The sequence below is a fragment of the Pimephales promelas genome, chromosome 13, assembly GCF_988280905.1.
Source record: "Pimephales promelas chromosome 13, fPimPro1.hap1.1, whole genome shotgun sequence".
Classification (NCBI taxonomy): domain Eukaryota; kingdom Metazoa; phylum Chordata; class Actinopteri; order Cypriniformes; family Leuciscidae; genus Pimephales; species Pimephales promelas.
Genome location: NC_142781.1, coordinates 34,377,333 through 34,403,652, shown reverse-complemented (window position 1 = coordinate 34,403,652; position 26,320 = coordinate 34,377,333). Strand labels below are relative to the sequence as shown.

At 36.5% G+C, this 26,320-nt stretch overlaps 2 protein-coding genes across 4 annotated transcripts in view; one reads left to right on the top strand and one right to left on the bottom strand.

Moving 5' to 3' along the window:
- Positions 1-18,785, top strand: part of mia3 (MIA SH3 domain ER export factor 3) — a 28,442-nt gene extending 9,657 nt beyond the window's left edge. The window contains exons 7-28 of one of the 3 annotated variants that reach the window (XM_089118936.1): positions 178-309; positions 986-1,007; positions 2,270-2,358; positions 2,451-2,528; positions 2,619-2,729; positions 2,817-2,888; positions 5,890-5,994; positions 6,083-6,205; positions 7,029-7,128; positions 8,328-8,383; positions 8,462-8,552; positions 8,644-8,782; positions 10,152-10,314; positions 10,884-10,919; positions 11,098-11,165; positions 11,258-11,355; positions 12,770-12,883; positions 13,372-13,440; positions 14,591-14,640; positions 14,780-14,833; positions 16,053-16,296; positions 16,921-18,785. In XM_089118936.1, the coding sequence (XP_088975062.1) occupies positions 178-309; positions 986-1,007; positions 2,270-2,358; positions 2,451-2,528; positions 2,619-2,729; positions 2,817-2,888; positions 5,890-5,994; positions 6,083-6,205; positions 7,029-7,128; positions 8,328-8,383; positions 8,462-8,552; positions 8,644-8,782; positions 10,152-10,314; positions 10,884-10,919; positions 11,098-11,165; positions 11,258-11,355; positions 12,770-12,883; positions 13,372-13,440; positions 14,591-14,640; positions 14,780-14,833; positions 16,053-16,296; positions 16,921-17,180 (2,274 nt within the window). In that variant the 3' untranslated portion in view covers positions 17,181-18,785. Of the gene's footprint in view, positions 1-177; positions 310-985; positions 1,008-2,269; positions 2,359-2,450; positions 2,529-2,618; positions 2,730-2,816; positions 2,889-5,889; positions 5,995-6,082; positions 6,206-7,028; positions 7,129-8,327; positions 8,384-8,461; positions 8,553-8,643; positions 8,783-10,151; positions 10,315-10,883; positions 10,920-11,097; positions 11,166-11,257; positions 11,356-12,769; positions 12,884-13,371; positions 13,441-14,590; positions 14,641-14,776; positions 14,834-16,052; positions 16,297-16,920 lie in introns of all 3 variants that reach the window. The other 2 variants (XM_089118935.1, XM_089118937.1) reach the window with 2 other exon arrangements.
- aida (axin interactor, dorsalization associated) lies at positions 17,920-26,194 on the bottom strand. The gene is made up of 10 exons (XM_039690285.2): positions 25,902-26,194; positions 24,800-24,866; positions 24,284-24,337; positions 23,668-23,722; positions 23,333-23,396; positions 22,520-22,623; positions 21,876-21,998; positions 21,667-21,789; positions 21,279-21,396; positions 17,920-20,855 (listed from the first exon to the last, which is right to left on the bottom strand). Exons 1-10 carry the CDS (start codon positions 26,006-26,008, stop codon positions 20,759-20,761), a joined length of 912 nt encoding a protein of 303 aa, XP_039546219.1. The 5' UTR covers positions 26,009-26,194; the 3' UTR covers positions 17,920-20,758.
- Between the last annotated feature and the right edge of the window lie 126 nt (positions 26,195-26,320).

The window sequence follows — 26,320 nt, the reverse complement described above, 5'->3', positions numbered from 1 at the left end:
TGTCAATACAAGTCTAAAAGAGTACAGAAATCGATTTGAAACAGTCTAAGTGGCATTCGGGCCCCTTACTAACTAAACTCAAAGCTGGCGAGCAGGAGAACCATGTTGTCAAAAAGCGAATTGTTTCTAGAATTGACATAAAACTGATCACATTTGGTGTGTTTTTGTGTCATCCAGGTGATTACTGCTCTTCCAGAGGAATGGCGACCGGGTCCCACTTTCTACGGAGTCCCCTGGGAGCCGGTGCTCGTCACAGTGGTTGTCGGGGCCCTCACGATACTGATGTTCTTCTGGAGGACGGTGCTCGCTGTAAGATATCTATTCACACATTTATTTGTACTATAGAACACTACTCACAATCACAGCTTTAATTTGAGATTTTTACTTAATGGGAATATGTTTTTGCGCTAATGTCAAATATTCATTTAAAACTAAGCTGATATTTTGGGTTGTGTCCATTACGATGAAATATTTAGTCCACTGGATTATCTAAAAATAGGCAGTACTACATTAGAATATAATATGGATGCATGAATGAGGTTTGATATGATTATTTTTTTTCTGATTTAATATAGTGCTCGCTAAGATATTCAATTCACACATTTATTTGTAAAGCGCTTTTCATAATACACATCATTTCAAAGCAGGTTTACAGAGTAATAATGCATGAGTCCATATTACAATTTAGAGTGATCTGTTATTATCAGAGGAAACTGTCTATGAAAAGTTATGTGTTTCAGAAATGTACATATCACAGTTAGCTAAAAATGTATTAATTTAAACAATGTAACAATTTAAGGCAGAAACAATGAGCTCATTGAAGTAATGACTGCTTGTTAACAAATTATTGACATTTAGGAAAAATCTAGCATTGGTGGATGTTGATTCAGAGTTTGCCATCTTGTTTACACATGATTCATGTTTTCATTCTTTTGAGATTGATTTAATTAAATCTGTGCCATTCACCTCTTCTTTTCTCCTGTAGATCAAAGGGAAAACCTATCAATGTAAGTCACTTCTCAGCCTCACCATGATTGCGATATCAGCGAAATATGCTATGGCACTTTTATACAGCATACTAGTATACTACTTTTGTCATTTATAATGGATTTTACTGTTTTTAGTCTTCTCAATTTGAGATGGAGCTGAATGATTAATGGTTAAAAGATCACAATCTCAATTCAAACACCCACATGATCTCATTCCTAAATGACGACGAGTAAAACTTCGTGAAATCACAGTGAATATTCAGATCTGTGTTGATCCAGAGAGAGCGGGTGTCATGTATAAGTATGAAACCGCTTCACACTCTTTTCAACCACACAGCATCATTATTTCTGTTACAAATATTCATATCACAGAAGTACTGAGATAAAAGTTTATAGTTTGGATATAAACGCTAATGATTTAATTACAGTAAATCACCTTTTGAAAGTACGGAGGCGTATTGCATTCACTTGAAGAAAAAAAATCTACTCTGTTTTTCTGAATTAATGAGTTAATTTTTCATGAGAAAAAAAATTTGCTCTGTTTTTCTGAATTAATGAGTTAGTTTTTCTTGAGGAAAAAAAGTTTTTGCTTTGTTTTTCTGAATTAATGAGTTAATTTTTCATGAGAAAATTTATTTTTGCTGTTTTTCTGAATTAACTCATTAATTCAGAAAAACAGAGCAAAAAAAAAAAAATTCCATTAAAAATTAACTCATTAATTCAGAAAAACAGAGCAAAAAATTTTTTCTCATGAAAAATTAACTCGTTAATTCAGAAAAACAGAGCAAAATTTTTTTTCTCATGAAAAATTAACTCGTTAATTCAGAAAAACAGCAAAAAAAAATTTTCTCATGAAAAATTAACTCATTAATTCAGAAAAACAGAGCAAAAAAATGTTTCTCATGAAAAATTAACTCGTTAATTCAGAAAAACAGAGCAAAATTTTTTTTTTCTCATGAAAAATTAACTCGTTAATTCAGAAAAACAGAGCAATTTTTTTTTCTCATGAAAAATTAACTCGTTAATTCAGAAAAACAGAGCAGATTTTTTTTCTTCAAGTGAATGCAATACGCCTCCGTAAATGGCGCTTCACTGATTGTATTAATTACAGTTACACCAGTAGGTGGCGACAAGGGACTGTTAAAAATGTATTTGTCACTGCATGATCTAAAAATAGGCGTTTTTACATTATAATATGAAAATCAGCTAAAAATCATTATAAGAAATCTTTTTTTCTCTTTTCTGATTTAACGTAGTTTGAATTGTATTTTATTTCACAGTAACAGAAAAGCAGCTCAGAGACAAGATCCAGCAGCTTCTCAGCGAGAAATCTGATGCTGTTAACAAGATCACAGAATTAAATGACATGGTAAACCTCACTGTTTCTTTCTCTCGACTTCTTTTGAAGGAGATTATTGATGAACCTGATCAGATATTAATGTGTAATTTGTCTCCTCGCAGATAAAACAACGTGAAGAACAGCTGAAAAACTCTGCGAAATCACTGAGTTCCAGCCAACAAGAAATGAAAGGGCTGAAGGTGAATCACAGCAGCAGGATTGATGTGTTCCCATCCCAGTTTCATCACTTACACATTTGTTTAATTCGCTTTGTTGTTTTTACTGACTAGAATCATCAGCAGAAACTGCAGAGTCAGTGGGAGGAGATGTCTGGGAGTGTTTCACAGCTCAACCAAAAAATCGTGGACACACAGGAGGAAAATACAAATCTAAATGATAAGGTAAGCTTTGATTCATTTTATCATCTGCCGTTGTGACTTTTCTCCGTCAGATGTTTCAAAACTGTTTTGTTTTTCCTTTGACCAAAGATTGCCAAAATGCACCAGAGAATCGAGAAATACCAGAAAACACTGAAGAACTACGACGAGGAGCGTGCAAAGGTAATTTGTGCTGGATGAGCAGACTTTGGCGGATCCACCGGTTGAAATGAGAAACCTGTAATAATGTCGAACGTTTTGTTGCTCAGAACAAATGAATGTAGTGATGCGAGCAATCTGCTTGGTTACCGTTGCTAACATTGAAAGGTTATCTTTCTACCACTTTTTCTTTCTCTGACGAGCATGGAGAGAGAAGCAGTTTGATTGAGTGAATTATTAAATACAGGATTTCCACTGTCATGGAAAATCAGTCGTGGAAAGTAATACAATCTAAAAGTTCTGTAATCTAACAATATTCCATAAAAACAAGAGTTGTTTGCATTTTTAAACTTTTTTTTTTTTGACAATTCGTGATAAATTATTAAATTATCACCTTATGGTTTTTGTAGTCACTTGACCATGTATCTGAACAATCCTTCCAGAAAACTGAGTTTTGTTTTGTTCTGTTTTTTGCGGGCAAAAATCCTTGATTATGCGGCCTGTTTTCTTTAAAAATGCGATGCAATATGGATATTTATGCAATTCTCCCAACACTGTTCTCAAGAGTAATTTCTTATTACTTCCTATGATAAGCAAGCATATACATCACAGAAAGTGTTGGAATATTTCAGTATATTTCTCATTTTGTTTTATTTCAGACCTTAATAAACACATCAAACTTACAAAACATTGATGAGTCAAACAAGTTCTGTAGCTTTACTAAAGGAATATGCTGCAACTTCTGTAAAAATGAATAAATAAAACATTAAAAAATAAAGTGCGCTCCTGTTTTACAGCTTGTTGATGATGTTCACGTCGCGTAATTACGTCACTTCATAACGTTCCCATGGCAACAGGTTACGTCACTTCGTACTGTTCCCATGGCAACAGGTTACGTCACTTCGTACTGTTCCCATGGCAACAGGTTACGTCACTTCGTACTGTTCCCATGGCAACAGGTTACGTCACTTCATAACGTTCCCATGGCAACAGGTTACGTCACTTCATAACGTTCCCATGGCAACAGGTTACGTCACTTCATAACGTTCCCATGAAAACAGGTTACGTCACTTAATAACGTTCCCATGGCAACAGGTTACGTCACTTCATGACGTTCCCATGGCAACAGGTTACATCACTTCATAACGTTCCCATGGCAACAGGTTACGTCACTTCATAACGTTCCCATGGCAACAGGTTACGTCACTTCATAACGTTCCCATGGCAACAGGTTACGTCACTTCATAACGTTCCCATGGCAACAGGTTACGTCACTTCATAACGTTCCCATGGCAACAGGTTACGTCACTTCATAACGTTCCCATGAAAACAGGTTACGTCACTTAATAACGTTCCCATGGCAACAGGTTACGTCACTTCATAACGTTCCCATGGCAACAGGTTACGTCACTTCATAACGTTCCCATGGCAACAGGTTACGTCACTTCATAACGTTCCCATGGCAACAGGTTACGTCACTTCATAACGTTCCCATGGCAACAGGTTACGTCACTTCATAACGTTCCCATGAAAACAGGTTACGTCACTTAATAACGTTCCCATGGCAACAGGTTACGTCACTTCATGACGTTCCCATGGCAACAGGTTACATCACTTCATAACGTTCCCATGGCAACAGGTTACGTCACTTCATAACGTTCCCATGGCAACAGGTTACGTCACTTCATAACGTTCCCATGGCAACAGGTTACGTCACTTCATAACGTTCCCATGGCAACAGGTTACGTCACTTCATAACGTTCCCATGGCAACAGGTTACGTCACTTCATAACGTTCCCATGAAAACAGGTTACGTCACTTAATAACGTTCCCATGGCAACAGGTTACGTCACTTCATAACGTTCCCATGGCAACAGGTTACGTCACTTCATAACGTTCCCATGGCAACAGGTTACGTCACTTCATAACGTTCCCATGGCAACAGGTTACGTCACTTCATAACGTTCCCATGGCAACAGGTTACGTCACTTCATAACGTTCCCATGAAAACAGGTTACATCACTTAATAACGTTCCCATGGCAACAGGTTACGTCACTTCATGACGTTCCAATGGCAACAGGTTACGTCACTTCATAACGTTCCCATGGCAACAGGTTACGTCACTTCATAACGTTCCAGTGGCAACAGGTTACGTCACTTCATAACGTTCCCATGGCAACAGGTTACGTCACTTCATAACGTTCCCATGGCAACAGGTTACGTCACTTCATAACGTTCCCATGGCAACTGGTTACGTCACTTCATAACGTTCCCATGGCAACAGGTTACGTCACTTCATAACGTTCCCATGAAAACAGGTTACGTCACTTAATAACTTTCCCATGGCAACAGGTTACGTCACTTCATAACGTTCCCATGGCAACAGGTTACGTCACTTCATAACGTTCCCATGGCAACAGGTTGCGTCACTTCATAACGTTCCCATGGCAACAGGTTGCGTCACTTCATAACGTTCCCATGGCAACAGGTTGCGTCACTTCATAACGTTCCCATGGCAACAGGTTGCGTCACTTCATAACGTTCCCATGGCAACAGGTTGCGTCATTTCATAACATTCCCATGGCAACAGGTTACGTCACTTCATAACATTCCCATGGCAACAGGTTGCGTCACTTCATAACATTCCCATGGCAACAGGTTACGTCACTTCATAACATTCCCATGGCAACAGGTTACGTCACTTCATAACGTTCCCATGGCAACGGGGAAACGGCTGCTCTCGTGTGACGCAAACGCAACATTTTTCAACTTTCTGCTAAGATATACGTGACATTTGCAACGAAAATGTGAGGACAATGAAGTCATGCAAGCCCCGCATATTTTGCATGGAAATCGGCATTTTATGCAGCGGAAGTGCGGCGTATTTGAGAAAACGTTGGCTTATTATACAATAATGTGAGCGCATAATCATGTTTTTCTGGAAGGACTGCCTGAACATTTGTATTGGTTGTCTCATATCCTGAAGATATGAAAATTTCTGTGTTTGTTTTGAATTTATAACAGGTTCATGTCCTCATGGATGAAGCTAAACTCAGAGAAGATGCTCTGAAGGCTCAGGTTCTGTCCTTTGAGAAGGAAAACGGCGCTTTAAAGGAGCAGAAGAAATCTGTAAGTCCTGTTGTCGGAGCTGTGAACTTGCCTGTCCTGTCCTTCCATCAACACCAACACGATCTAAATGATGTTTATTTTCTGACAGCTCCTTCGAGATGCTAAAGACTGGCAGGAGAAGCACAAGAAACTGAGCGAGGAGATCAGGGTTTATCACAAATCCCAGAAAGAGCTGGAGGACTCTCTGTTGCACAAGGAAAATGAGATTGATGTGAGTAAAATTGGTTGCTTATGCAATACAGTGGATGTCCCTTGCTTTGCTTAATTATGAATTATAGTGTGTTCTTCGAAATATAGTCATCCCATTAGGCTTGCTATATGATAGTCGTGTGACCGGTGTTCAGAAGCAACACCAGTTGCATCTCTTTTTTTTAATATATATATATATATATATATATATATATACATATATATGTGACTGCGTAATATTTGGTGTAAAGGCGCCTATTTAAGTGAATTTGTCATTGCACTGTTGAAATTGCTAGAGTTGCGAGTACATGGTGTAAACTTTTTTAATGGCACAATCAAAAAGCATGTCAAATTGAAATGTATTATGAATCATTAAACTTATACAACATTTAAAAAATATATATGAAAAAAAGTCACACTAATTCTGTGCAAATTTCATCATTTATCATCAATTTTAATCATATGAAATTAAATAAACCTTTTATCAAATCACTTGCTGCACAATGAACATTACTGTTAAAATTAAAACATGGAGTATTCGTGGATTATTTCTTAAATTCAGTTTTGATGATAATTTATGTGGATTAGTGTTAGTATTATTACATCGGGACATATCTAAAATCTACTGTACAACAGTAATATATTTCTGTCAAGTTAAACCGGACTTTTATTTTGACGGGGCGCCATGAATACCTTTTGAGTTTCTGTGTTTATGTCATTATGATAGTTTTTCTCAAATGAAGCAGTTAAACGATCACAAAGTGACTTTCAGAGTGGAAGTTCATGCATTCGTGCCTTCATATAGGCTTCATATATGATAATCTGTGTGTTTGTCTGGTTTGTAGGTTTTGTCCAGCTGTATTGCAGAGCTCAACCGTCTGGGAGCCGGTGATTCTGCTGAACTACACAAAGACGATGCTAAAATGTCTAATGGAGAAGATGCCGGTGAGTACTCAATTAATAACGTACATTTATCTGCGTTTAGTAGATGCTCTTATCTAGAGAGACTCATAAAAGTGGTTTATTGCACCTGTGAAATTCAGAAAGTTATTTACTGAGAAAAGAAGTCCTACCTATTAGGGCTGCAAAGAAATAATCAATTTAGGTCAATAAATAATCAATTTAATCATCATTTTACTGTAAGGTTGCCATGACTACAGCGTTCCGTTTAAGAAGTTTAAGTTTCAAACTTTCAAACCATCAACCTTTTAGTTTGGCGGAAAACCACAGAGAACCCTTAAAGCTCCTCTTTTGTTGATGCAGAGATGAGTTTGTTTACTGTGCGAACGGAGATGCCAAACACAAGCTCGTAAATCATGAGCTTAAATTAAATTGCAGCCTTTGCTATTTAAAGGATTAGTTCACTTTTGAAAAAACTTTTGCTGATAATTTACTCACCCCCATGTCATCCAAGATGTCCATGTCTTTCTTTCCTCAGTCGAAAAGAAATTAAGGTTTTTGATGAAAACATTCCAGGATTTTTCTCCATATAATGGACTTCAATGGGAACCGGATGGTTCAAGGTCCAAAAGACAGTTAATAACAGTTTCAGATGCAGCTTCAAATGTCTTTAAACGACACCAGACGATGAATAAGGGTCTTATCATGCGAAACGATCGGTTATTTCAAAGCTTATTCCAAAAATGTAACTTGTCTAAGGACAAATGCTAGCCTTGTAATATATTGTGAGGCGCGTTTGCAACGTCACGTAATACGTAATTACGTTCAAAAGGTCACGGGCGACGTAGCCTGAAGTACAGAATCAAAATCGTCCGACATCGATGTTTTACCTTTTAATTCCTTTTTTGTAAACGGCGTTTGAGTTAGTTTTCACGTTCAACCTATGCGTTCAACTTGTAAACACTCTGACTGTACTTCTGGCTACGTCACCCGTGACCTTTTGAACGTAATTACGTATTACGTGACGTTGCAAACGCGCCTCACAGAATAGAGCAAGGCTAGCATTTGTCCTTAGAAAAGTTACATTTTTGGAATAAGCTTTGAAATAACCGATCGTTTCGCATGATAAGACCCTTATCATGGGTGAGTAAATTATCAGCAAAAGTTTTTTCAAAAGTGAACTAATCCTTTAATAACCTCAATAAACCATATCCCGATGTGTCTATCATGTCTGTTTCTTTCAGAGAAAAAGATGGACATCTCGAGAGTGCGAATCAAACAGATGATGGACGTCTCCAGGGTACGTCTGCTCCGGGCTGAGTCTTTTGGAGGATAATTGAACACTCTTCTTATTTCTAATGCCGTTTCTGTTGCGCAGATTAAAGCAACTCTCAGTGTTGTTGAAGACGAGAGGAATCGCTTCATGGAAGGTTTCCTCGCCGAACAGAAATCCAGACAGGAGCTGGAGGGTATGAACATTGTGATTTGTGTATTTGAATACATTGCAGTTTGCGTTCCACATCCTCTTTTAATCCTGTACTGTTTTTCTTTTTTAACTAGAGCAATACCAGAAGGTCATGCACGACCAGATGAATCTGAACAATGAAAAAACGCACCTGGAGAACCAGTTCAAGAGCCTGCAGCAGAGACTCGAAATCACCACCGAACTCTACCAGCAGAAAGAAAACGCCCTGCAACAGTGAGATCACACACATTATTCACACTGCACACAATGAGCAGGGCTGTCACTTTTATGAAAAAATCCAGAAACATAAGTATTCATTAAATCGATTCTCCACGTCTATAGACTTTTCCATTTTCAATGCCAGATACAGGCAAATCCACGGACACCTAACAGGCATTAGGACGAGCGTAAAGAGGGTGCTCAAGTCAGCAATATTTCTGATGATTTATTGGTGTGAAGTTTCAACATTCAGGGATTGAGATTAACACACTCGACTCGCCAAATGCGGGTAAAAATGAACTTTGGCGGGAAACGCTGTCAAATCATGAGCCGGTTTGGCGTTTCTATGTTTACTCACTTTGCTGGGAATCGTATTTTTACTTAACGTTAAAATGAAACACTACAGAAGGCGTTCTACTAAAATATTATGAATAGCCTTAGTCTATTATCATAAAACTATTATTTATATTATTATGATAATAGTCAATTAGGGTTGTGCTGATAGTTGATGATATTGTGTATCAGTGATGCCTGATACCTTTGATTTCCCCATTAATGTATTCAATTTATAGTATTATGATTGGCTATTATTATTAACAAATTAATATTAGGGAGTACAATTCATTTTCCCCCCATAATTTCATAAAAGGAATCGCCTCATAACACGTATGAGGATTGAGCACTCCTCGATGAAAGTGATCTTAAAACACTCGACAAAACCACAACTTGCATCAAAATTTTATGTCAGGTTTATCGATTCATAAATTGTCAGGGGTGTTTGTTATAAAAGTTAAGCGGGATTGTTTTTCATCAGCATTTTGTTTTGTTTTTCCTCCATAGAACTTTAACAAAACATTTTAATGAAACGGATAAAAATACAATTATAATAATACCTTTTATTTGTTTCAAGACACCCAAGAACACCTTACACAACAAAATTAAACATAACAATAATATCATTAGTAAAATCAAAATAAAAAATACAATTAAAATGTTAAAATCCAGGAAATTAAAGACGAAATGTTGGAATTTTATGTTGGATTAGCTAATCTGAACAGATGAGTTTTAAGTTAATACAATACTACTAAAATAATGCTAATAACAGTCTCGATAGGTCCGAACACAACACAATAACCGGCCCGCTTTCACACAGCTGTTGTGTATGAAGCTGCATCCTAAATGATCCACATATCTGACTCAACTTGTCTTAATTTCAAATAAGGACTGAATTTCATTTTGCTGCATAAACTAAACAAAACAACTGAAGTTAGAAGTTCCGATATGAATCGAATTTATGCTTTCCATGTGAACAAAGCATCCCGGATTCATTCGAACAGCAGTAGTTCGGCGTTAGAAAGGCTTGATGAGCTTGGTTTGTGCTCAGGAAATTGACTCAGGAGGAGCTGGAGAGACGCGAGAAGGAGACGAAGCTGACGGAGGTGGACAGTAAAGCGCTGCGGTCGGAGGAGGAGCTGAGAGCTCTTAAACAGAAGATCAAGGACATCGAGGAGGAGATGCAGCAGAACGAACGCTCTCTGAAGTCTGAGGTGAGACGCTCACCATATGCAAATGATTTCTGAAGGGTCATGTGACACTGAAGACTAATGATGCTGATAATACAGCTTTGATCACAGGAATAATTAAAAACAACAACACTCTCAATCTGATGTTTTGTAGTCTCAGTGGGTTGGCATTTTATTTATTTATTTATTTTTTTTGGCACTGGCTGATGGTGTCGAAGCAATGTTGTTATTATTATTATTTTTTTACTTTATTAACTTTTTTTGTAATATTTAGTTTACTTTGTGCTTTTGTCAATTTATTGTTAATTCCGTTTTTAATTTTTTATTTATATTTTTATTTATTTCCGCTTAATTTCATTTAGCATCTTTTTTAAAAAATAGTTTTATTTAAAGATAACCCTGTTTGGAAGCTGACTTAAGCTTGACATGCATTTTTTGTTTTTTGCATTTTTTGTTTTTTTTAATAAATTGCACAAAAAATTGTCATTTTTTGTGCAATTTATTAAATATGTAAAATTATGATTTTTATTGCAGCAATTGTTTACATGTGCTATTCACTATCATTACATTAAATAATGCTATCTTTCCTATAGGTGGCAGTCCAGGAGAAGAAAGCCCATGAGAACTGGGTGAGGACCATGTCTTGTTAGTCTTTATAATGTAAACCAGTAGTCTTTTGTCTTTAGGGATGCACTAAACAGACTCACTATCCTATACAGACTCACTGTTTGATTTTTCTATAAAAAAAAAATATGTATATATATCTTGTTTACTTCAATAAAGTAACTACTTGTTGATCTTCAATAGTTGAAAGCACGCGCCTCAGAACGAGCTCTGGTGGAGGAACGGAGAGAGTTGGCCAACCTTCGTCAGAAGTGAATATATATTTATCAAATCACTGTTTAAATGTAATTTGCTGTTATTTTTCGTGTTGTTTCTGAACTCTGATGTTTGTGCATTTATAAAGGCTTGTGGAGTACAGAGATAAAATCTCAGACATGGAGCAAAGCTTGTTCAAACACAACTCTGGACCCACGGATCGCCACATGCCGCCACCGCGGAGAGGTGAGCACTTACCGTCCTCTAATGCCGCTTTTCCACTGCATGGTACAGTGCGGCTCGTCGTTGATCTGTGCGCCGTATGGTCCAGCTGCTCCCCGGTCCATAACACATGTGGTTTGTGGATTAATTGCAAAGTTAAGGACAGTTTATCATTTTCATGTGTTTTTCAGTCCTGTTAGTTTAAAGATCAAGTGCAGAAAGACTGGAACTCGTGCGCTGTTCCTTACCTTTATCTATTGGTGCATGAACTAACATGTGCATGCAAAACTAAGTCAAAATGCCCGCCTTGACGAGTTTCCTCGTAAACGTAGTCGGTTAACAGAGAACGAAAACGGATGCTTGTCATCACCGGTATTGAATGCACGCATTCGTCTTAAAGTGACAGCAGCCCAATTTACCCGCAACTGTTTGTGTCATGAAAGTTAATCAAACAACAAAAGAGAAAGAGAAAATAAACAAAGATAAATTGCATTAATTATATAATCATATTTAATTAAGGCTATGCAGTGTTATTTTAAATTTGTCTGTAGCTGAATACAGTTAATTTACCTGAAAAACACAAAGCACTGCTTATTTTATCTGAATTTTTTCTATTGTATTTGCTTATGATTGTAATTTATTTTCTACGCAGATGCACTACCCCTACAAAATAGCCCCAGTCATTCTAGAATGATCAATTATTTCCAAATAGAGCTATTTAAATCATCAGCTGAAATGTTCATATCGCAAAAAAAATAAATAAATAAATATATATATATATATATATATGATATTTTGAAACTGAGATATATATATATATATATATATATATATCAGTCAATATATATATATATATATATATATATATATATATATATATATATTAGGGATGCACCGATATGAAAATTTTGGCCGATACCGATAATTCTTTATATTTGAAAGCCGATAACCGATATATCGGCCGATAAACTTAAATCCGAATTTTTATCTAATTTTGAGAGCCTGATTACAAAAACAAAAGTCTCACAATTAAATCCATGTCCCAAGCGCACAATTATAATGATGTTCTCATTATAGTGTTGTATAGCCGATATGACAGATTTGCGTTGCACATGTTGTCCCGAACCAGATTTTAATTTTTTGAAGAGATTTCAATCATATTTCAAGAAATTCAAAAACATAAACAGTTCTCAACAAGTGTCTCAGCTGAAGGGAATAATACATTATTTATCGGCTTTAATATATTGGCCACATTTTCTTACCAGGCCGATAACGATAACATTAAAAATGAACATGTATCGGCCGATACCGATATGCTGGCCGATATATCGTGCATCCCTAATATATATATATATATATATATCAGTTTTTCCCAGTATTGTGCAGCCCTATAATGCAGTGTAAAGATTTTCCTCTGATTGTGGTTTGGTGTGAACAGGTGATTCGTACGGGCCGTCTCCTGTGAGCGGGGGGGCTCCCTCTCCTCCTCTGATGATGGAGGGTCCCGGACGCCCCCCCTCCGCACCTGCAGGGCGACGGGGCGAACCGTTCGGTGAGTCTTACCATCCCGACTCGCAACTTTATCCTCCTCCTTTTCTTTTTCCAGCTTTCCTGTGTTTTTAGAGTTCCTCTCTCATTTTCTGTTGTCATTGGCAACGCTCCTGAGCTCCAGTGCCCGGTTACATAAACAACCTTAAGTGTAATTTTCCCGTAAAAAAACACCCTTAGATTTCTCTTAAAGGGGTGGTTCAGGATTTTTGACATCGGGCCTCATTTCCACGTTAGCCTGCGTGTTATTTATCAGTGGAGACGGTTTTCATAAATGTTCAAACGCACCGCAATCGAATTTTATAACGGCAAACCTGGGTCGCTGTTGTGAAACACTTGACCGTTTAAGGGATTGTATGCAGCACTTTTAAGTCATTTCCTTATCTGAGGACTCGGTACTTAGTCTCATACTTCAGGGAAAATCTTAATCAACCGTGCACAGATGTTTAGTCCTCAAACGATTGATAACGAACGACTCCTGATCTGTTCCAGGTCCACGACCCCCGTCTGACCCTCACGGACGCTTCTCAGACCTCGGACACCCGCTGCCATCCCGACCAGGTGCTTTTGATACAACCCGTAGCAAACCAGTGAAAACAGCAGAGATGTATAAAGTACTAGAAACCCGGACTTGAGTAAAAGTACAAGTGCTCTATCAAAAAAGTGACTTGAGTAGAAGTTGAAGTGCTCTTTAAGCACCACACTTAAGTAGAAGTACTAAAGTATTCAACATTTTTTCTACTTAAGTATTGCAAGTAGTTTATTTTAAAATTCACTACTTAAGTACTAAAAGTAAAAGTACAAGTATTGTGTCATGCAATTATTAAAGAAAGCAGTCAAAAGTTTGAACTAGTAATCAAATAAGGCGCTTTGGCGGGATACAAATTTGCTTTGGCGGCCATTGCAGGACAACCCCTGCATTAGTTGACAATGTGTGTGTAAATCAATATCATTACCCTATAAAACTGGTGTGTGATTTAGGCAGCATGAAAGCCAACTTGCAACGAATGATTCGTAAAATTTTTATAACTGTAACTAGCAGAACATTAAAAAACTATCAAAGTAAAAGTATTAAATTCATCGAAAATAACTACTGAAGTAAAAGTAGATGTATGAGAAAAAAACAATACTCTAGTAGAGTACAGATACAGCATTTTAGTACTTAAGTAGTTACTATACATCTCTTTAAAACAGTAATAATGTGTAATATTTGTAGAGTTTAAAATGTCTGTTTTCTATGTGAATATATTGTAAAATGTAAGTCATTCCTTTGATGAAACTGAATTTTCAGTATTATTACTCCAATCTTTAGTGTCGCATGATCCTTCAGAGTCACATGATCCTTCAGAAATCACTCTAATATTATAATTTGCTGCTCAAGAAACATTTCTCATTACTATTAGTTGAAAACTAGTAATTAATGAAAACTAAAACTGACAAGTAATGGATCCTTGCTGGAAAAAAGTATTAATTTCATCATCAAAAAATCTTACTGATCTTAGAGTACCGTTTTTTACTCTCGTCCATTTATGTTGTATATGGCGTAAATAAATAAATACATTTATTAACTCCATTTATTAACATTTAAATACTCTAATACTGTAAATAAAATAAATATTTCAAACATGTTGGATTTTTATTATTATTATTTTTTTTTTTGGTTTGCATTGCAGTTTTGAGTTTGCCTAACTTGTCATTTTGTCTTTTTCAGAAATGTTTCCTCCGATGACATCATCACCATGCGCACATGATGGACCAATGGTAAAGATCAGTTTTGTTTTTTTAGTGTTTTTTTCTTTCTCAATGTTCACATGTGAGCAAGCCGATCTCCAGTAAATGTCATGCATATGTAGATGTTGTTCTCCATTAAACGGCGGTGGGTGTGTTTGCTTTGAAGCAGACCGCACCGGTCACAGAGACGGCCGAGCAGGTCTCGTCTGAGCCCGTAGAGCCCGTGAGTACAGCGGCTGGGTGCTGGGATGGGTTTGTGCACAGTGTCAGGGTGCAGATGAAACATTTGGTTGTGGCTCATGGCTTTTGTCACTTGTGTTTGGGTCTTCAAAGCCTGATTAAACACAAGTTTTGTTCATCAGGATGTGTTCCTTCTCACTTTCTAATCACCGTCTTGGGTCTTGTGCTCAGAATGTTGTGGTATGTTTAACAAAACTCATGTTCCAGCATGTCTTACGCCTGAAACATACTCTACGCAAGTACGCATGCCAATGGTTTATTATAGAAATGCACGCTCGGTTTGGTTGCAGTGCAGCAAAACTCTGTCAGCTCAAGTACATGTTCTACCCAGGGTTAGTATAGGAAACTAAAACATTTTCATTACTTAAAATAATATAAATGTTTAAAATAACATTAAAAAACCATTAGCGGTGGCCTATTAGTATGCAGGATTGAGCAAAGGGGAAAAAAAAGGACAACAAAAAACATGTTGAGATTATTAAATAAAATTGAGAATGGGTCCAAATTAAAGACTTGGGTTTAATTAAGTAACGTGCAATAAGAACGCAACATGCGTCAGGTTTATTTTAGTTACTAATGTTATTTCCAACATTTTTGAACTACTATAGTGTAAAAAAAAATTACATTAATTTTATTTCACTGTACAATTGTAATTTAAGACTCGAATTATCAAAAATGAACAGAAATGTTCGAGTTAGACTAATAATCACTTTTAATTATTATTAATTAAGCTTGAGACGTTGAATTGTTAAGTTTTAGAGTTTGAAAGAAAATAATTTAAGACAAATATTAGTATTGTAACTTGTAGTATAAAAAAAATGGTGTAATTGTAGTTTACAACAGTAATATATTTTTCTCAATTTATTAATACTCAACCATTATGTTAATTATTTTTATTTAACAATTAACTGATATATTATTATAATAATAATATTTAATTTAATTGGGTTCCTAAAACCAGTATAACTAATAAACATCAGAGAACCATGAACATGATAATGTGTCGTTCGATTATTGAAATACTAACTTAAAATCTTCAAGTATGTATAATTTTGTGTCTGCTGTTGCGTTCTTCTTTAAAGTATGTTTCTGGTCTTACGATGGTTCTCTGACATCTGCTTGGGTCGGTTAGCAGGAATCCACCGTTAAATCGCCCCAGTATAAATTATTCTTTAATAAATAATTATTATCTTCTCTTCCAGCTCTCCAAGTCTCAGAGTCAGGGATCTTTCCTGCCGTCTCCTATCCGGGATTCTCCGGTTCCGCCACACAAGTCTTACGGACCCCCGATCATGCCGCCCAATGGGCCGCCGCCGCCGATGATGATCCGACCGCCCAATGGCCACCTTCCCATGATGCCCCCTGAACCTCGCTTCAGACCGCCACACATGGATTCTTACGGCCCTCCTCCGATTGGCCCATATGGAACTGTACCGCCACCATTTGGTAAGATATCCGACATTGTTTTTAATGACAGATTTATTCAAACATACTCTAAATAACAAAGACATTACTATCAAAAATATAAATATAGTGTATACATTTAGCAAAATGCTCTTCTCTAGAGTTATTTTTCAGTATGACCCCACATTGAAATGAATGGGAAATGTGAAAAAAACAAAATATATTTTCTTCATGTGTCAAAAAAAAAATCCGGCATAAATCTGAAAATTTTTACACAGAAATGAAGGCCTAGTACTCGAGCATTAATAAAAAAATATTTCATATGCAAGCTAATGGTGTAGTTGAAGAATTGTGTGGTATATGGATACAAAAGTACTTTATATCTCCAAAAACACAGCATTAATGAATAGATGAGAAGTAAACAAACAAAAAAAGGTATATTATTTGTATGATTAAAAATGTATATTTTTTGTACAATTACTCAATCGATTGTTGGGGGTCATATAGACCCTGAAGTGTAAACAGGAAACAAAGACCATTTGAAGGTTAAACGCACTATTCAGTTTTAATCCCTGTCAAAAACGGTGCTATTTAAACATCACCGTCACTTTTTTTAGACAAAAATGTATTTTTTCTGAAACTTTCCATAACATTTTGTTTCATCAGTACGAGGCCCACCGTTGAGACCCCTGCCTCCACATCCACTCGGACCGCGCGATATCCTGCCCGAATTTTTCGGACCTCGAGGTCCCTTCCCTCCCGGATCAATGATTCCTCCTCCATACGCAGGACGTGGTTTCCCGGGACCCGCTCCGCCGATTCCTCACGGCTCCAGAGACGGTGACGGGAACGCCACACCAGCCAACGTCCCGCCGACGGACGGCTCCGATCAGAACGCCGGCGGATCCACAATGGCTGAGCCTTGAGAGTAGTGTTGTCATAAGTACAGACTTCGGTACCAAGTCGATAGCGGGAGCATCTGATTGGCCGTTGTGTTCACGAGCTCATCGGATATGTCTGTAATTGGCTACAGTGATCAACACACCGAAGCGTTTGAAAGCACAACCAGGATTGATCCGCTGATAGATGCTTGCATGTGTAAATGCTTGCTAAAGAGCGCCATTGATGTATATTTACATATTTTTGAAGCGCTAATCATTGTAGCCAATCACAGACATATTTGATGAGCGTGTGAACAATCAGAGGTGTCTACGATTCGGCTCAACAGACCCAAGTCAGTACTTTTGACAACACTTGAGTGAACAAGCCGTTTTGTCAGCTCGACTTTGTTCGGTCCTGATTCTTTTCGATATTTAAGCATCGAAATGCCACATCTGGTCTGGGTGGGAAGATAAACTCAAGTTTGATTTTGTGCTTAATTTTGTTTCAAGAACACATTTGTGACGGAAATTATGAGGGTTTTGATTTTATATACATTAGCAAACCTTTCCTATGGAAATAGTTTTGATTTAATATACGTTTAATTTTCTTTTTCCGGTGGTTCAAATTATTATACCTACCACTCACCCAGTGCTGATGCATATTGGGATATCAAACAAAATATTTCGGCACGTGAGACAAACCTGTAATGAAGCCATTTCCTCATGCCTTTAATGTGAGAGGACTCTGAATTTTTATGCCTTTTTCAACATTTTTGAATGCACGTTATTTTCCCGTATTACTGTCCGGTCGCTTTTAGTCATGATTCGCGAGCTCACCTGTTTGTTTTAACTTTGATTTTGTCGTGCGTCTGCTCTTATGATTTCTTTTCCTAACGGAAAGGCACATATGATGTCATATTGACAAAGTATTTATACATTTCTTTCAGCTGCGTATACAAATAAAATATTCTCATAAAATCAGACGTCCCTAGTGTGCTCTGATGAACTTCTGAGTTTTCATACAGCCAAATGTATTAATGAGTGTTGGACTGTAATGTTTGTGTAGAGATAAAAATCATCTCACGGTCGCGATGCTTTTTAATAATGAAACGTGAGCAGAATTAATTTGCGTGCTACAAAAGATTTGAATTGTTCTTATGTAAATTGCTGCATTGAATTCAATGTCTATTTGCATAAAATTGTAAAAATATTTCTCATTCAATTCACGCAGGAATGATTTTACGAGGAAACGATTCACTGGATTGCAATAATTTACATAGTTGTTTTTATGAACCATTTACTCTAATCTTGTTTAATTCACAGAATGGTGTTACACCAGAAGTGCACAGAAAATCATTCTGTCATGTTTCATGAACGAGGCCCGTGAATGATGTTCTCTGGGGTTTTTTGATGCAATGCTCTTGGAAACAAAAATACTCCAGTCCTCAAAATCCATAACTTTTTTTTTTTTTTTTGTGGCATATACTGTTTTGTTGATATTAGAGTAAATTATTTTAGTACGTGTGTTGAGAGGATGCATCTAAGAGTGTCTGCATCATGTGTTGAAATCTTAGGAAGAAACGGTTTTAAAAATAAGTGGCATTGATTTCGTGGGAATGAGTGATTTGAATAAAGCTGCTTTTTCCTGTAGTTTTGATGAATGTGTTTATTGTCAAATCCAGCATTTCTAGTCAAGTCAAATATATTTATATAGCACTTTTCACAATACAGATTGTATCAAAGCTGCTTCACAATATCAATCAAGACAACTTAACAGTGTTTGTTTATTTATTGGGGAAAAAAAGAATCAAGTTTGGTAGAGCTGATCAATGATGGGTCATTTAATTTGAATATCATTTCTGTGTCATTTATCTCAGCATTTTTCAACACCTGTCTAGCTGATATGGACTAAATAATCTAGGACATTCGCAGTTAGCAAGACGCCTAAATACACCCTAATATTTGATTGTCATTGATTTAGATAACAAATATTAAACTTGATTGGTTATCTCTTTTATGGAGCATGCACAAATTTAAATGATTGACAAATAGAAGTTTGCATGGTTTGAAATACTAAAACGATAGATGTGGAGTTACAAATAATTAACCAAATGTTGAATTGTGGTGTTGGTCTTTTTCTCTAGGTGTGTCTGTGGTTAGTGGATACACCTGTGTGTAATACATCCACTAGATATACAAAACACCAGCTGATTCGAATACAATCAAGGTCGGAGATAAAATTTGATAATCTAATTCAATACATTTTTATTTAAGTGTAAATCTGCGCCTTCCTTTAGCAAACTGGCAGGAGAATGTATGGGAGCTCACTCGGGACTAATGCATTTTCCATAAATCCAGGTAATTTGCATTTAGTAAATCATACCAGCATATCCTCAATCATCTTTGATTCAAGCAGCATTGTCATTTATTAGAAATGGGACGTTTTAAAAACAGATATCGTCTATCAAACACTCTTTACAGAAATGCAGTACTTCATAACCATTTAGTTGGTTTTGATGATTCCGAGACTCCAACATTGACATTTAATACAACATAACAGCCTGATGGGAAAAGCATCAGTTTATTTCCTTAATACAATTTTTTTTTTATCTGTAAAGATCCTGTCAGAAACTGTCCCGAAGTCAATCTTCCACAGAAATCATTTAGTTGTAGTTAAACTTGGTAAAAACAGTTTAAGACGGACGAAAATTACAAATTAAAACCGCAATTTTCTCAAACTAACCAGAGCAAAGTGCGGAGCTAATTACAAAACCGACATGCTAATACTTAATTTGCTCCAGTTTCTCCCTTCTTACGGTCAAATTCCATATATTTACTGGCTTTCTGATTAATTCTCAAATAAACTTCTTAAATATACATTATTGTGATAGATCTTCCATATTAAAACGCCAAAGGCCACATTTCAAACAAGTGTGCTAATGCTAAACGTATAGCGAGAAGTAGTTATAACGTTAGCTAACTGTTAAACCAGTTGAGAAAACCGGAATATATCTCAAAAACCAACATATTTATATATTTGAGTTTGTTTGTCGGTGTTGTTTCTTCAGGGTTTGTACTCCATGTGTATATAGCTATTCTGCACTCCATAAAACCAACAAGCCTGCCTGTTAAACATTTACAGCTCACCAAAAATGTAATGTTCAGTCTTTATTCACTGACTCTCCCTCAAATAGTTCCAAACTTCTATGCTGAATTTCCACCCACAGAATGAGCACATGCACACAATGGGCTATTTTTATGTTTTTGTAGACTATTAACTGTCACTGAAATGCGAAAAATCATCTCTCAAAATAATAACAGCATACAGGTTTGGAACATGATGGGGAGCAGTTTCTTTAATTAAATAAAAATGTAAAAAATAAAATTAAAAAAAAAACCCAATGGGAAGTGTTATCTGTGTTCATCAGAAATCAAATACAGAACATTTCTTTGTAGCCTACACCATTCAGTTTTTTTAAATACTCGTCTCTCTTTCAGATGAAGAGCGGTGGAGACATCACTGAAGATATGAAGAAAAGAGTCCGATATTGCAAGGAGTGTGAGTCGACACACTGAGTGTATCCCTCTCCTGTCCTTCATGTGTTTGGCTGTATGATCTTTATTTAGTCTTTGTGCAAAATCTGGTTTAGGTGGAGGTAAAGTGGTTTCTTCGTCAGGAGGTTGAGCTTTTTCCTCTTGAAGTCAGTTGGTTTCTTGTACCTAAAACCAGATTGCATTGCATTTAAAGGGATAGTTCACCCTAAAATGCAAATCCATTCATCATATACTCACCTTGGAGTTGTTCTAATGTCGTATGCTCTTATGGACAACAGGAGGAGGATTAAAAAAAGAAAGAAAAAAAATGTCCTGCTCGCACTCATACATAGCGACCGGCATTAAGCTTTTAAAAATGACAAAAAAGTATCACAGAATGATCACATGTGACGCGTATCATATATTTAAAGTGTTTTGGAGGTATACGTTTCACCAAATCCTGTCGTATCCTATATTAAAAATTTTCCTTTTGTGGTCCACAAAAACAAAAAAGGGCATACGGCATTAGAACAAGGGAAAGTAGTACATGAACTATTGTTAACTAATTGTTTGTTAGTTAAATGTAGATGCAACTAATATTATACTCACAATTCTATAACAATGGGACCTGGTTTGATTTCATCCATTTCCATGAAGGCAAAACACTTCGTGCTGGTGAACCTTTTCTTGGGTTTGTAGTGTTTGAATTCAAAGAAAATAGCGGTGCCTACAGAAAACACACACGATAGTGACCAAGCGCAAAAATATAGTGTAATGTTGACACGTTACAATAAGGTTTCATTTGTTAACTACCATGAAGTACCAATAAAATACTTTTAAAGCATTTATGAATCTTAGTTAATGCATTATTAGTTGTATCTGGACCCGAGTTAACATGAATTGCCAATGAACAGTCGTATTTGTATTAACTAACATTAACATTATTGATAATTGCACATTGTTAATGTAATGCACAACGACTTCTTCAGTTATGGACCTTTCGGTAGTTTTTCTAGATGCTTCTGGATTTCCACTTCCACGCTAAAATGAATATACGTGTCCTCTTTCCGCGTGGCCACTGGAGTCTCCTGAACTGGATTCAAATCTATACCGTTGAGATCTGGAGAAGGAAACAGAGAGAATATGTAAGAAAGTGTCAGGGCAGTAAATCTGAGGTTCAGAAACGCTGCTGAGCTCCACCTTTACCTTTAACACTGACTGTGATGTACGGGTCGATACACTGTCCTGCGTCTTTCAGACCGATCTTCTCTATCGCCAGCGTGAGCAAAGTCATTCCTGGCTCCGAGGGTAACCGTGGCAACAGAGTACCTGTCAAAGACGTCAAACTATCATTAAAACTATCCACCAATGAGAATTTGTTTGCTTATTAACAAACTAAATGGATCAATTGGCACTGTTTAAAGACGCACTGATTCAATGACTCACTCAAAGACTTCACTGAATTGTTTTGAACGAATCTCTTGAATGATTCAGTGATAAACACATTTTTTACAGTCACTAGTCTCCACCAACTGGTGTAACTGTAATTAATAGAATCAATGAAGTGCCATGTTGATATCGAAAGTTTTTTTTTTTACTTTTATCTCAGTACTTCTGTGATAATATGAATATTTGTAACAGAAATAATGATACTGTGTGGTTGAAAAGACTATTTGTGAAGCGGTTTCATACTTATACATGACAACCACTCTCTCTGGATCAACAAGCTTTCATAGACGGTGCTGAATCGTTGTCATTTAGAAATGAGATCATAGATGTATAAATCGTGCAGCTCTGAAGTGCATTAGAAACACGTGCAGCTGAGCGTCGTGCACTATGCAGGTGATCACCTGGCTCCCTTGAAGGGAATGATGGTGTTGAACCTGCTCCAGTCCCAGCGTCCAACTCCTCCTCAAAATCCAGGTTTTCCTCCTCACCCGGTGCAAGAATCTTCCTAAAAACACACAGAATTAAGTATTAATAACTGTATTGGCAAAAACATCTGTAAAAAGTAAATATTGTGCAGATAATCATTATAGAGAGCAACAGTCGAGTTCTGAAAGTAAAAACTCATTCAATTTCTCCATTAGGAAATATATTTTTAACAATAACATCTAAACCGTTAAAGACAGCCCTACTGTGAGCTACGAGCTTGTTATTTGATGGTGTTTGCTTCTGCTAAAGCCGTCAGTCCACATCATTTCAACTTAGTTTTAAAATAACCATGTTTAACAGACAAATTTGTGGTGAAAAACTACATTTCCCATGATGCTGTACAGAAAATTCCACCAATTAGAGCGCCAAAACAGCTCTTTAGCCCCGCCCACTCCCATGAAGCACTGTGAAGTAATCAACACTTCTAAATTAGTAGTTTGATATTTCTCTAACATTTTTAATGCTATTATGCTGTTTGCAAAGCTTCATGGGATTGTAGTTCTTTCGTTCACTAAAGACCTTGTTTGATTTTATAAATACTTTGTTTGCGATGTTATGATTCTCCTCGTCGGCTTGATTTGTGGCTTATAACGCTTTAAAGATGACTTTTTTTGAATTTCCTATGAGAGAAATGAATGGAAGAAATACTTCCGGAACTAAAAAGGGGGCGGGGACTAATGCATTGGACTGACCAATCAGAATCCAGCACCAGAACGCTGAAGAATTACCTCAAAGGCACTGGTTGGACATCAAAAGGGAAATCTTTGTTGTAAGTCAGAATATTCTTTATAACTGCAGAGAAACAGAAGAATAGCAGTCATATATAAACTATATAAATAGATATCAGCACTATTGATGTTTTAAATGGGTGTTAACCCTGGGAAATGTTGTTGCTGTTGTTTTTAAATGGAAGAGTTTATTGTACCTTTACTTAATAATATAAATGATGAATATCTAAAAAAAAAGTTTGTATATGTTTTGTATGAAAAAAAAACAATTTATTCAAAAGGCACAAATGATACAGTAATTCATTCATATCCACATATTTATGTAGGCTACATACTGGGTTCCAGTTTTTTCAGATCTTCCAGCTTGAACTCCTCTTGAGATTGTGTGCACTGACGAAGACAAATAACAGAGATAGTTGAAGATTATCAGCATTACCAGTTATTGTATTCTCAATGTGAGATAATAAACACAGCCAAAAATGCTTTTCTTACTTAGTATTTTTGTCTTGTTTCCAGTCCAAATATCTAAAAATTCTTAAATCAAGATGCATTTACTAGATGAGTAAAATGCCATAAAATATTATGTGTTGTTTTCAGGGGAAATAAATCAAAATTAAGTGAGTTGTTGCTTAAAAGAGCTAAATTATCTGCCAACGGGATAAAAAAAAAAATATCTTCATTAATACAGAAACAAGAATATTCTTCATTATCCCATTGGCAGAAATGCTTGTTTTAAGCAACGACTCACTTGATTTTTTTATACAATTCCCCAGAAAATAAGAAATAATGTTTTATGGCATTTTACTACTTTAATAAATGCATCTTGATATTTGGACTGGAAACAAGACAAAAATCATAAGTAAGAAAAGCATTTTTGCAGTGTTAAATTATGCAGTGCCATAATGATTCATGCACTTTCTTTATCAAAACCACTAATTAACTTCCACTGACCTGTAAGGCTGCACTTCGCATTTCAAGGCATGTTGCAAACTTCCCCAGGGTTTTCTATAAGATAACAACAGAAAGCAGATCTAAAATTAGTTTGATCTCAAGTGTTAAATTGCATTTTCTGTCATGTTGGGCATTAAAATCACCATGAGAACAAAATGGACATTTTAGATTATTTTGTAGTATTGCAGTTTTTTATAATAAATGTTACTCTTCTGTTTTATGATAAACTGCGACTTTCTTGACTTTCATAATTATTTTTTAAATTGACAAACATCATATGTGTAATTCAGAGCACAATTCAAACGGAATAAAACGATAAGTTGTCTCTCGCCATTGACTACCATACATATTTTTTCCGAAATAAGGTCCCATGAGCCGGAAGCGGAGGGGCGGGGCTTAGGCTCTCTATAGAGAAGAAAAGACTAGCGCAACTTCTATATCTATAAAGTGATTATCTTACTTTATAACTATTATAACTTCTATAAAGTGATTGTCACCTCTGGGAAACACACATACCTTCTGTTCCTCTGTGAAATCATGCAAGTTTGATGACTGCACTTCTTTCTGAAGTTGCCTTGCGAGTCTGATAAAAAAAAAGAAAAATCACAGTCATAGGTTAGTAAAGGACAGAACGTCATTTTAATTCAGATTTTTTGTTGTTACAGTATGTTGGTTGCAAGTCTGTGTAGTTCACATCCTGATAGCAATCACTAAGTTAAGTGGTCAAAATGTATTTATATGTATATCTATCATACAGGGATATATATATATATATATATATATATAAACCCTGGCAGGAAAATTAAACACTGAATTTATTTCCATTCACAACATGTTTCTCTGTTTTGTAGCTCATGATGAAAAAAATTAAAGAATTTTGTTTATGGACAAAATCTATGTTCTGGATGAAAATATAAGAATTCAATTTTCTGTAACATGAACAAACAATGAGCTACACATTTGTTACAGTATTTATTAATATTTGTTAATGTTAGTTAATAAAAATACAGCTGTTCGTTTGTTAGTTCATTATGCATTAACTAATGTTAACAAATACAACCTTTGATTTTAATAACGTAGTTAATGTTGAAATGCTGAAGAACTATTGTTCATTCTAGTTCATGTGCACCAGATTGTAAAGTGTTACTTTTCTTTGTGATTTGTGTTGCATGACCAAGTGCACATACATGACTACGCTAAAACCCACAAAAGCGAGATTAGAGTGTGTAGAGCAGAAATGCTGCAGCTGTGTGTGTGTTGACCTAAATGGCACGAGTTCAGCTTGAGACTGAGGAGAGTGAAGCCCCGCCCCGCGCTCGAGGAGGGTGTGGCGCGCGACATAATGCAAACAGGCTGTCAAACACTCAACAGTTATTCACACACTCAACACTCATTGCATCTGATGCACATCTACAACACATCAAATCCAGCAATGCAAGATCATGCTAAATTAAGATGAAAAAAATCTATAAAATGCAACTTTCTGTGATTCCAATGCATCACTTGTCATGCCTTGTTTTGTTAATTTTTTTTTAGAGGAAAGACAAATTCCATCCTGCTCTGATCCAGAGATCGCCAAATACATATTTTTTATTTTAATCAGAAATGCGCAACTTACATTTGATATTCATCGATGGCTTCCACCAGCTGCCCCCACGAATCAAAGTCCGTGCCCTTTCTAAAACTCGCGTGCCATTTCTGGACGGTCTTGCTGACATCTGACATCTTCTCCGGTTAAAGTTGCGCGAAGGCTTTGGTTTCTGACATCGCTGGAGTTTTATCTCCAGCGCCGCATTGTTGCGCACCGCCGGGAAACACACTGGGCTCCGGAAGCACCGGTGGCACCGACACTCACCGCCGCGGGCCTGATGCGAGTGCAACCGAACTACCTGCGACTGTACCGGAAGACGCGCCCACTAGTGGCCTTTTCAAAATAAAAGTCATATTTCGACTTCAATAAGAGGGATCTCATCTCGCCATTATAACCATAGACAGTAAAAGAAATTATAACTTGGTTGAGTTGGGATAGTAGTGTAA

Bases quoted from the DNA above. Each gene is read 5' to 3' on its own strand.
- aida (XM_039690285.2), bottom strand. From the start codon at position 26,008: ATGTCAGATGTCAGCAAGACCGTCCAGAAATGGCACGCGAGTTTTAGA. The intron at 23,723-24,283 runs GTCAGTGGAAGT...TGTCTTCGTCAG, and splicing joins TGCGAAGTGCAGCCTTACAG to TGCACACAATCTCAAGAGGA. The intron at 20,856-21,278 runs GTGAGTATAATA...ATCTGGTTTTAG, and splicing joins GGTCCCATTGTTATAGAATT to GTACAAGAAACCAACTGACT.